This window comes from Neopelma chrysocephalum, unplaced genomic scaffold (assembly GCF_003984885.1).
Source record: "Neopelma chrysocephalum unplaced genomic scaffold, ASM398488v2 Primary Assembly neopelma1_26, whole genome shotgun sequence".
NCBI lineage: Eukaryota > Metazoa > Chordata > Aves > Passeriformes > Pipridae > Neopelma > Neopelma chrysocephalum.
This window is the reverse complement of record NW_020897695.1, coordinates 12384422-12397398: the sequence shown is the minus strand read 5'-3', so window position 1 is coordinate 12397398 and position 12977 is coordinate 12384422. Positions and strand designations below refer to the sequence as shown.

At 37.5% G+C, this 12977-nt stretch overlaps 1 protein-coding gene across 4 annotated transcripts in view; it reads right to left on the bottom strand.

The window, feature by feature from the left end:
- The window catches only part of MYRIP (myosin VIIA and Rab interacting protein), a 199775-nt gene extending 187455 nt beyond the window's left edge, over window positions 1–12320 (bottom strand). For all 4 annotated transcript variants that reach the window (XM_027675581.1, XM_027675584.1, XM_027675582.1 and 1 more), the window contains exon 1: window positions 12188–12320. In XM_027675581.1, the coding sequence (XP_027531382.1) occupies window positions 12188–12297 (110 nt within the window). In that variant the 5' untranslated portion in view covers window positions 12298–12320. The remainder of the gene's footprint in view (window positions 1–12187) is intronic.
- Window positions 12321–12977: the final 657 nt, after the last annotated feature.

Below are 12977 nucleotides of genomic sequence, written 5' to 3'. Positions count from 1 at the left end.
AAAAACACCTTTGAGTGCTACCTGTACGGTAAAATTACATTTTTCTTTATCAAAATGATCAATCAGCTAGACACAAAACACAAATTCGCATTCCACTTTTATGCACTAAATGCAGTTACCTGTAAACAACAGGTAACATTTATGAGGCATATAGAAACTTCATATGGTATCTTATGGCATGGAGTTGATTTCTTTACTACTGACATTATTTAGATTAGTCTCCTATCTAAGAAGAGATATTCCACACCTGTCATACAAATATGTGACTGTTTCCATATTAGTCCACAAAGTTTTCAAAAGACAGTCACAGGTGACATCTTGCCATCAACTAAGTAACATCAACTGAAAAGACACAGTCATTCTTTTGTGTAACCAAGGTAATGGAAGGATTACCACAGGATTCTCTCCAGGATGACTGACAGCCTACATGGAACTACAAAAAAGTCTTTAAAATTAATCATATTTTCAACATGCCTACAGAACAACAGAAGTTTATTTTTGTTTTCTTAAACAGGAAACTAAAGGAGAAAAAATGCACAAAGTCGAAATGAAAGCAAGTAACTCATCACTTCCTGCAGGTCCAAGAACTATAAAAACCATAGGACCGCAGCGGCAACATTAACAAGCTGCCCTGTTTTAATGATAGATCTTCTATCTTCTATCACAATACAATGGCCCCTCTCCTCCTAGTGCTATGCTCTGAGCAAAACCATAAAGTCCATCATGCACTGATGGAAAACTGAGGTGAGGAAAAGGAGAGAGGTGCCACTAGCACATAATCAGCTGCCTTCACTGGCAAATACTACAGTAGTCAAGAAAGATATTAAAGACTCTTTTTTTTAAGTCTCAACCAAAGTGTTTCTGAGCAGCAGAAAAATTTTATTAAATCCCTGCCACCTCCAACCAGCATCTCTTTTAATTGCTTCCTGATTTAGAGTTCTTTTGTTGAGATGCAAACACCGACTTTTGTGCTTCATTCCATTTCCAATGTGCTTCACAAAATCAAGATAAATTCAGAATATCCTTTCAAGCTGGAAGTGCTGCAGAAACACCAAACCATATGCAGCCCATATCCTCCAATATTTACCAGTCAAATTATAATCCACACTGTATCAAGAACCATACATGATTTGCCATAAAGTGGTATTAGTTTTGCATCTTCATAGTGCACCGAAGAACTGCATTAATGAAGACTTACTATGATTCTCTAAGATACTAATCCTGTTGTAAACCAATTTTATAGAGATATTATTTTCCTTTATGGAGTTGGTATAAAAGAATGGGTAAAATAAGTACCGTAGATGAAAAAGCTTAAAAAAGTATGTTTGAGTTCAGCTGCTTTCAGAAGAACTTTAGGTCATCTTTAGAAATCAAATTATTACAGCAATAAAGGAAAAGAAGCATAAGCAAATATATTGACCAGTTATAATTCATTTCAACCAAAAACAAAGGACGAGCCCGTTACACACTCTTCTCTAGTGTGCAGTTCAAAGACTTGCTCTAGCCTCCAGCACAGAGCCAAATACATACCAACTGTAAATAAAGGCAACAGCAGATTAACAATTTACTCCAAGTAAAATTACAGTAAAAAGTATGACTCTGTAGTAACTGCCCATATGTTAGTTCCTTCCCCTAAGCAAACATGAAGCTCTTTATTGTAACTCCTCAGGGGTAAATTATAATTATCTTGCATTTATCATAGAGTAGGATCATATACTTTAGCAACACCCATTGCAGCAAAACTTTATGGTATATTAACTTGCATAATACCTTCAGCTGAGATACAGCTTACAATTTTTGTACATCTAAAATATTACAAATGCTAAATTTAACATGTTAATTTCTACCACTATTCTTTTATTTATTATTTTCACAGAGGTAACAAAAGCAAATCCATTTTATTTCACATATGAACCAACAAGTGGTAGAATGTGTTACAGTAAAAAGTATCTCCAAAGACATTTCTGAAGCAACACTTTGAGAGTGTTGACAAAGTGTTTTGACACCTTTGGTATCCCCCCCATACATGCATAGCCCTCTTTCATTTCTTGGAAAATGTTCACCAATTTCATTTAGAAAGAAAAATGCTGAGAAGTTTGCCATTTGTGAAACAAAGATCAGTGATCTTTAACGTACACCTCAACTCAGTCAGCTCTGTTCGCCTCCCAGAAGTTGTCCAGCATTCCTTGGAACTCACCATAAACAGAGAACATGCTTATGAACACTAAAAATCGATCTCACCTCTAGCTACACACTGTGACATTTCCGGAAAGCAAGTAAATCATAGTTTGCAATAGTTCATTTTGAAATGATGTAGAATAGTGAAGAATCTGGACCAAAAACCTTGCAAAGTAGCTATCTTTTCATAACTTCTCAAGACACAGGTTCCTAGACTCAGGACAGATTTCTAAGAACTGGTATCCCACTTAGCATAGATCATTCCTCTGGGGCAGCTTGAAGTAGGAAGCTGCACAAGATAAGTTCTAGAGAACCTGAAAGATGAGGTGTTAGGTGGATACAAACTCACCAAAGCAATTTATTAACATTTACTCACCTCTGCTGATTCAATACAGGCATATCCTGTGACATACCCCCTAAGCCTCAGCATAGTGAACAAAAACCTGAACTTGCTCTTTCTAATACAGTGGCCTTACCTTCTCAAAGTGCTCATTCCACACGTTTTTATTTGCCATGAATATTTGTTGAACATTTATTTGTCATGTGTATTTCAAGATGCTTTCGGTTCTTCATAGGCTTCAGAAAGGAAATATTAGCAAGTATACAAAATGCACCTCTTTATAATCAAAAGCATGGACAGTAGGATACAGCTCCCTACTCAGTACGCAAAGGTAACTCAACTTCACAACAGTCCTCTTCCACTGTCACCTCCCTGCTGTTACTTACAGCTGTTCTTGGTTTTCTATAATACCCCTGGTGGCCTAGTGGTTAGCATGCAGGACTCTCACTGCTGCGACCCGGGTTCGATTCCTCGGTCTCCCGGGCAGATGGAACCCGTTAGCCCTGTGAGGCCATCCATCTATGAGAAGGTCACTCTAAACAAACCTACGTCCTGAGGACCTCACTGCCATTGTCCAAGCTTGCTTGGCCCCGGCAGATGAACCTTAGGATTAAAGGGTGGGCTCAGTTCAGCGCAGGCTGTGTCTCACCTAAAAAATCCATTGCGCAGGCTTGAAAGGTAAAATACCTTTCCCCAGATCTTCGTTCGCGAAGACTGGCCATTATTATTATTTATCTTGGTTTTACTCGTAGCTATGGGCACTGGAACTGGTCACAAAAAATTACCAGAGAAATTTCATCATCTATTAAGAACACAGAGCATGGAAATTCCTGAAGTAAGCAAAGGCAAAAATGATCCTTAGATTCACCAACAGTACTTGAAATAAAAATATCACCAAATCCAACTTCTAGTCAATATTAATTTCCTTAAATCTACTATCTCTGAAATATTATAATACTTCTTAAGAATGGTTGCTGCTTTGTAGGCAGAAGCACAAGTCTTTTCCTTTCACAGACAGTGTTTCTTAAATGCGTACTTTTACATTTCCACAATGCACGTTTCTGAAACAAAGGATTACAAGTCAAATTTCAGATCTAAATGACAAGTCTCATCATTCACAATGATGACCAGTATTTCTTATTTTCTTGAAAACCAAAGGTGAGTATAATGAAAATAGGAAGCCATGCAGCTTCTGGTAGATCCATCCAGATCGGTGAAGCCAAGGATAGGTCTTATAGCATGTTGCTATAGAAACTTACAGTAAAACTATTCCTTTTTGGCATTAAAAAAAACCCCAAACCTGAAACCAACCCACATTTTAAATACAACACCTCTTCCAAAACTAAGACTTTGCACATATTACTTACAACTTAGTGAACGTTGTACGGAAACGCATTCAGAGTATTCCTGTTCTCTAAACTCTAATCTGAAGAATAAATCCTGAATAAGTTACATTATGTAGCCATTTTTTTCGCATTTATTTACATGTTCTACCATAACCTGAAAGTACTACTAATTGTACTGCTATAGTAACACCTGAACAGAGAAATCAATATTTAAGGCAGACTAAGTTGTAAAGACAGGAGTTCATATGCAAGAAAACAACCCACACTGCAGGGCTAGTCAGGTGAGAGAAGATTACTCCTACAAGTCACATTTAACATCTTAGACTCTTCATACACAAGGCATCAGAGATTAAATATTGATTTTACATTATAGCCATTCATTATCACTAGGAACACTCACTCCTTTTAGCTAAACTGTAGCCAATAATTTGATTAGTCATAACCCACAATGAAGACCAAATTACATTAAAAAAAGACTGCAATAAGTTTTATAACATCTCTGCAACATTATACTGCTTCCTTTTAATACTTACCCACAGGTTATGCAAGCTTAGCACAGTGTATGCCAGTTGTGTTTCAGCTATATCTCCATAGCCTGTCCAATATTAAAAATGTTAGCTGGAAACATTTCTTTCTACACAAGTTTCTCTAACATTCCCTAAAACCAGGCTTCTTGCACCTTTTCATAAGCATCAAGAAACCTGAGAGGTGGTGCTTGGTTCATTTCCTCTCAGTTGAAGCTGAATTTGTAAACACATTTTGAAAAAGCCAAAACTCACATCTGGGATTGCCTGTATTCAAACACCTGGTACTAAGAATTTGTTGAGAAATTCCATCTGTGCTTTTGCTATAGCATCTACGTGTCATTCAGGTAACAGGAACAGTCATAGTAGGTTCCCATTGTAGTCACAAGCACGCACAAGCAAGATGCACAGAACTTGCTTTAGAGGCACCTACGCTCTTTGGAAGTACCCTGGCATTTTTTCCTCAATCAGAGTGAAAAAATCTGGACCCAAATCTATAACTTAAAGAGCTGAAAGTTCTTTGCTTCTAATGACAGATTCTTTCAGTGCCCTGAATTCTGTCTTGTAAACCATAAACTAGAATCTACCCTCCTGTCAACTGCAACCACTTTCTCCACCTATAGGTGCAGAAAGGGCCAATGCTGAGTCAGTAGAACCTACATCCTCACTACCTTTGTACCAGGATCCCGTGGTGTCAGAGCAGGGACTTTTGGGCAAATCACAGAAAGGACTCAAAACATTGTTGTACTGCACATGAAGTAAGATGTATCATTGCTGAGATGCCTACTTCCTTGTCTAACCCCAAACACAGCATAATTCCACAGCAAGCAGAACGCTCGGATCAATATATCCTGAAATCAGTGGCAAGTTAGAGTTTCTAAATGCATTTTAAAGTGCATCCTTACTGACTGTAGCAAAACCAACCACTAATTATCTCACTTCCATGCAGAATTCATCCAGGTCAATGTTTTTTGATAAGCAACTTATCTTGACCTGAGAATAATGCTAAGGGGTATCTGTTAAAATATTAAACACAGATTTTGAGAGAGGGAAAGCATCTAGTACACAGATGCACAACTGACAACTCTTAATCCTGACAGTCTGTGTGAGCTAGAAAACAGGTTCCTTTGCATCTTGGAACATTATGTAACAAAACTGCTGATAAGCTATAAAAAAAGATGTCTTGCTCTTAATCTTGTTAATGAACTCTTACTTCCAGGAAACAGCTGTAGTGCCCTAGATATGTTTTAATCCTGTTTTATAAGTCAAAGCAGTAGCAAAATAATGCATTAAGCTGCAGATATGATTCTGAGGAATCATTCTTTGCACTCAAAAATAATTTTAGACATAGGAGAGCTAAAGTTATAACAGCTCACCAGAGCCTTGCCCTGGAAAAGTATGCAGCTGTTTTAACACAGGAAGCACAAAGAGCATGATTTTCAGAGAAGGAGTAAACACTCTAAGACCTTTTTTCATAGGGAGAGAACATGTCTGTCAGGATAACCCATAAAGACATGCTAGTCATTAGTGTGGCCTTATTCCCAAGCCTCATGAGCAGAAGCAGGGATATGATGTGGTATTTTACAGCCTCCTTCTCTGGATCCCTTGAGAAGTCAAAGAGCAGGCACAGGAACCAGAACAGTGACTATCTGCTCAAAAAAAAAAACAAACTCAGGGTAATGGACAGAAATGCTCTTTGGGCTCACCCCACACTGTTCATCAGAGTGAAAGGCAGCAAGGCTGACCTTATGAAATCACTTCAAGTAACAAGGTATTGATCACAAGTACATCTGCTGTAACGCTGAAGCTTGTGACAATGAGACCAATCTCCTGTTCCTTCCTCACTAGGAAAACAGCTATAAAATTGCTTTGCTTGGAGGCAAGGAGAGGAGGGAAGACAGACGGGATTTTTTGCTTGGTTTTTGTTTGGTTTAAGGTATTTGATACAAGCCTGCCACAGGAAGGAGGAACAAGAACTGATATGTAGAATCAACAGATAGTTACCCAAATGTCTGACTTGGCATTTTGCCAGTTTGATATGACTCACACTGACAATATTTTGATTAATGGAGTTTGGAAGAAGTTCAATATTTTATCCACTATAAGACCCATGACACATACTGTAAAAACACCAAAGTCTACAGTAGTCTCACAAGAGAAAGTGTCAAACTGGTTTCTGGGTTTTGTCAGGTATGAGAATTTGTTTCTTCAGAAGCTTCTTCATAAGGTCTACTCATGCTGCAATGGAATATTCTGAAAAGAGAGCAGAAAGAAGAAAGCAGGCAAAAGCGATTCTCAGTTTAAAACATTTCATCATCTTTTACACAAGGCTCTATTCTAATCCCTTATCCATTCTTTGACTAAAAAGATAATTAGAACAACTGGAGTAGAGAGGGCCCTCCAGTGAGAACAGACATCTAATTTTTTTTCTGCAAATAAAATACTTCTGGAGATTTCATCACGAATCACTATGTTTGTCTTTACTACAGCTGAAAATGTGACTGTATAAATAAAGGTAGCAAAGCTGATATTCATCAGCCCAGCTATGAAAAACACCATCATGGTTCTGCCTCTGGGTGACAGTCAATTCTCAACACTTCCCTTGTGCTATTCCAGCAATCCCACATAACTGTTTTCAGTTGTTAATGTGGCACTATAAGGTCAGTAATTTTTCTTTGTAAATACATTTTCTCAGGTGAGAAAACAGAAATGTTTTAAACAAAAGAGAACCACATTGCCTGCAAAGAAATGTTTTTCATCCCTGCCCAAATCAAGTTTTTAAGTTTTTTTCAGTAGAATACCACCACACAAATAGTTGACCCAGTATTCACTACCGGAATGGACACTTCTGTTAGCCAACAGTTATAGAAAGACAGTTTAAGTCACTCCAACCATGGCCTCCTAAAGTAAAGTAGCTGCTGACAGGCAAAGCATCTGCTCTGTTTGCAGCTGATCAGCACTGAGCCCTTTCTATGCCTGCCCCCTTACACCCTTCTAACTTTTTTTCCCTTTGCAGTTGTTCTGAATGTTAAATTCAGAATCAGAAAAGCCATCTTTCAACCTGTCCACACAGCTAAAATGTAGTAGGTCGGAAACATCTACCACAATATGATGATTCATCAATTATTTTCCATAAAATGATAATTTCACTTATTTAAAACACCCTTACTTCTCAGCATTCCTGACCTAAAAGAAATGGACAAGCGTTTTTAAAATACAGTGGTAACTCTAAAAACAAACCAAAGTGGCACTTGATTTTTGCACACATCGGATGAGAATAAATAGTGGCACATTTAAACAGTCTTGAAAACAGCATAATCAGGCAGTAAATGGCAACAAATAAAAGACAGCAAACTCTTTTACACATCTTTTTCTGTAAAGAGAAATATCCCACAAACGCACATTTGGCCTTGTAAGCTCTTGTAAGCTCTCCTCTGTCATTTCTTAAAAAAAAATTAAATAAAAAAAAGAGCACACAAACCCCACCATGAACTGCAGATATGACAAAGCAAAACATTAGATGTTTAACTCTCAACACAGACCAATCTTCCCCACTGCAACATTCTGCATCTGCATGTCTGAAATTCAAGATTAATAAATATGTACATGAGAAAACCAATCATTAGCACGTCCAGTCAACTTCCTCAAAAAGCCAGCTATGATTCCTAGTTTCCCAGGAGCCCAGAGACAGCCTGCCAGAGCTTCAGTGGCAGAGGGGATGTACACAAGTTTGTACTACCATAGCCTAGTTCTGAGCACACATGAAAAGCAACTCAAAACAATCACCTTCCTAGTTATGCCAGATCTGCCTGGTTTTTCTACTTCAACTGATTCACAGTAAACTAAGCCCATCTATTTACAAGTCTGTATTACAGTTTTAGCCTCAGTGGCTCTGGATGACTACACTAATATTGAGAGTAAATAAAAAATATAACACTACTGCCAAAGAACAGAGCCAGTGCATAATCAAAATAGAAAGATAATGGCTGAACAAGGGAAAAAGAACAGTAAATATTATTAATGTGATACCAGGCTGAAAGCCATTGCAAAAAAAGAAACTAAACCGATACGAAGTAATAAGGCATAATAAATCAACCACTCTAAACACTAAATATGTGCATATGTTTATCTTATTATTATCTTACTATTTTTAGCCAATCTTTTTCTTTCAGAAAAGAGCAGCCTGTCTGATAACACTAGGATAAGTTGTGAGAAAGATGTAAATTAGAGAACTGCTGCAAAAAATTCTCACTGCAGAGAGATTCAAAACAGCTTTGCAGTGGAAAATGCAGATGGATCAGTATAGCTTTTCTCCACGCATTCATTATGTCATTTTGTTTACAGAATATGGAAAAATAAATTAACATGTAACAACTGCAATATCATAAAAAACATTGGCATGTTAGCTCTAAAACAGTTATCATTTTGCTTCACTAGCTTAAAAACACTTATTAGAAGCAAAGATAAGCTTCACTTCTTGTAGTATGTTAATTAACTGTTCAGCTGCCACTAGCAAAGCACATGCAAAAACTTTAACAGTTCTATCTAAAGACTAAAGCTCCTACCTCAAATTAATTACAGGAAGAAAAAAAAAACCACCACAAAAAAATACCTTCAGATTTAGCTTAGTTTCGCATTTGTTAACAAAAGTCTTACAGTCCAACATATAAAATATATATGCTGATTTTTTTATCCTAGAAAAGATCACAAAGCTTTACAAAGTTTCACTTGTGAAGTGAAACTATACTTTAAACCTTGCCAGTTGATAACTTTCTAAATACAAATGCAATAGAGCCAAGAACATCAAATCAGACAAGATCTGTTTTCTTACAGACTGAAAAATCTAATCTACAGCAAGATCATAGAAGTTTCTTATAAGATTATATTTTCAATCACATAGTAAGACAAAAAGATGTGTTGCTACATCCTTCCTTTAGCTCTGCATTTTGTACAAAAAAAAAAAAAGAAAAACCCAAACCAAAAAAACAACAAACCAAAACCAACCAGACTAGCACAATTTAAAACAAACCCACAAAGTCATAGCTTTTAAGTCAGAAGTAAGCTTTGAACTTCACAGGTAGTTTTTAAAGTCATTAAAACTATTTAAATTCATATCTTAAATATCAGCCTACATTTCAGAAATTCTACTTTGTCAGTAGAGTTCATTATTTGCAGCACTTTAATATACTTTAATACTTGCAAAAGACATGAACTTTGCAAGAAGAAAAGAGTACATACTCATATATAAGCCGAGTCTGTGTGTTTCTCCTACTTTTCCAGTGGTTTATTTCTCTTCTCACACCAGTTTTCTACTTGTGATCATTCAATTATCAAGTCTCATGAAAAACTTCAGTAGCAAAATGATAAAACACAAACAACAGAATCTATCCAGGCTTTCCGGTCAATTTTCTGTGTGCATGCCTTACATCCTTCCCCTTCCTCCTCCCACTACAGGATCTAGTTGAACGGAATAGGCAAGATGCCCCAGCACTTCCTAACTTGCTTCAGTAAGATACAATCAGTCACATTATAAAAAGTCAGACAAAGCTCATGCACTCACTCTCCTAAAACTGCTTCCAGAATCTCTTGGCTTTGTTGTGAAAGATTACCAAAATAACCAGTACAATTCATGGCACAACAAACAGTCATTAAAAAAAAAATAAAAGATCTGCGTGCCATCCTTATCCAGTCTTTTCTCCCTGCAGCAAGCTTTCACTACCAACCCAAAAAAGAACTTGCACAGCATGCCAAAATTGAATTAGGTCTATGCCGCAAGCCGCCTTTATTGTTCCTAATGTTCCAAATAGTTTCAGAAAACAGAAACAGCAAATTGACAGAGACAGGATTCCCTTAGTTTCAATTGCATATAAGATGTATACCTAGTTTTCTGTTTATTTCAGTCATATTCCTGCTCCGTTGACTTCAGTTTGATGCTGAATGCCTGAGATACGAATAGCACAATAAGAGAAGGTGCATTTGTCAACCATAGATAGAGACTTCTGAGTATGCTAGATAATTAATAATGATGTTTTCAAAGAAGTTAATATAAAAATCAGACATAATAATTCAAGGAAATGTTGTCGAAACTAAAAGAAAAATATTGCATCTACCAATTCAGGTCTCTGTCCATGGTCCCTTTGTCACATACGGAAGTTCTTGAGTGTCCTAGTTACAAGGGCTGGGACTAGTTTATCACTATGTGGGTATAACCAAAATTGTCTATTCTACATCCTCTATGTCATTTCTGATGGACTGTTAATGAATGGATTGTTTGCAGCAGCTGCCCAGGGCACACCTGACACCTCAGGCTACAAGATGGGCGTTAAAAAAACACTGCAAGAAAGGGGAATGTTCCTTTGTCTTCACACCAATGACTCACCTGTGGTAACTCCCCTCCAGGGGGGTATTAACACCTTCACATCCACCCAAAGGGGTCATCTCTGCTAATGGGCCACAATGAACTGGCATAATAGGCAGCTGCAACGACCTAGACCATCAAAGATTTCAAAAATATCCCATGACTCACAGAGTTAAATTGTGAAACTCTCTGCCCTGGGGGAAGTACTGGGCATTACCACTTGAACCTGAGCACATATATGTAAGGAATCAGCTTGTGTGAAACTCTGAGGCGGCAAGGCCATGAGAAAGCAACAGTGTCTCTGATGTGCTAAAACTGGCTGATAAACAGGAGGTTGGCATTAACAAAACAAAGGCAACTGAAGAGCCACCTGTGTAAACAAAGCAAGGGAGTTGAGATGATATCACCACTTAACTAAGTACCAATAATGAGCTTAATCTCTGCAATATGTATGAACCCATTATAGAGTGTATATTAAGCTGTTGTCAATCTGCAATAAATGAAGTTAGTTGATTCTCACATTGAGCGTCTCGTGCCTCCCTCGTCACGACACATATAATCTTGGGGTTTTGAGACTTCAGGTCTCCTCAAATGCAGAGGAGAACCAGAACTTCAACAGGACTGTGACTGCCACTCTTGACAAGACTGTGACCATCATCCAGACCAACAGGTTTCCTTTCCCTTTTGCTTTGCAACCAGCGGGGTCACGTGGTGCTCTGCACAGGGGCTAACAAACACCATTCTGTTCTTGTTCCAGGGTTTTGGATTATACATCTGTCCTTGTGGGTTAAAACAAGGGTTGTTTTCTCCGTATCATTGTATTTATTGTAATCTTTTTAGCAAATTGCAACTCTGACTTGTAGTCTCTCGAGTTTGGTTCATTTCTCCCTCTGGTTTACTTTTAAACCTGCACACTGGGCTAGGAAAGTTACCTTGCCAACAAATTCCATTTGTTTTCTTCTGGGTTGTTTCTGCTTGCAATAATTTTGTACACAGACTACTGAAAGCAAAATTAAAATACAACAGATAGCTTATCCCATTGACTATTTTGTGGGAAATAGATGGGTTGAACTTCTTCACTTTCAGATGTTTGCATGTAGACAAAGTTTCTGAATAAAAGAAAAGAAAAGAAACTGACTACAGGAAGCAAAAAATTCCCTTAACATGAACTTCTGCTTTTGATAAAGTCGAACACTAGTTAGCCTCTACCCAGGAAATATGATGATTTAGAGACCGTTACTGGGGTTTAGGCTAGAATAGACTAAACACAAAAATGAATGACTACTCAATAACTGAATTCAGGTGGAGGACACTGGATGTTTCTCGCTTGTGTGACAGGAATGACTATTAATGCATACAACACCAGAAAAAAGCTGTCTTTTCCAGTTTCCTCCAAAACCAGGTTGTAATAATCCAAATAGACCAATGCTTTTATTCTTACCTCAGCCTTTCTTCTTCTTTTTTACGAAGGCTGAAATCTCGCTGAACCACCTGGAGTACATGCTCTGCTTCTTCATCAGTCAAGCCAGAAAGATCCAGTTTTCTCCCCATTATATACTGTGTCCTGGATATGAATATCTGAAATCAGAAACAGAAAATAAAATAACAAAATAAATTGAAAGCACTGATATTTTTCGTAACTGTTGAGATCACAGGCACATCTGCCTAACAAAAAGAAAGTTGCTACCACAAACATCAGAAAACAATTGAATCTTTTTGGTTGGAAAAGATGTTCTGTGATCATCGAATCCAACCATTAACCCAGCACTGCCAAGTCCACCACTAAACCATGTCCCTAAGTGCCACATCTGCACATCTTTTAAATGTCTCCAGGGATGGCAATTCAACCACTTCTTTAGGTAAGCTGTTCCAATGCCTTTCAGTGAAGAAATTGCACCTAATATCCAATCTAAACCTCCCCAGTACAACTTGAAGGATTCGTTTCAGAATTATTTTTCAGGTTCCAGGCACTGAAAGCAATCAGCCTCAACTTAAACATAAATGCAAAAGATAAATTATTTGGGATATTAAGAAATGTTGAGGGAAGATCTCAGCGTTGCTTGCAAAAAGACACATTTTTAACTAACTCAGGTGAAATCAGGTTTAGACATTTCTGAAGATTTTATGCCATGATTTTGCACAATTACTTGCAGTGCAATCCCTGTGACTGTGTATGGACAGAGAACATACTCTCCTGTAACACTCAAAAATATTTTATGCTACCAGCTACA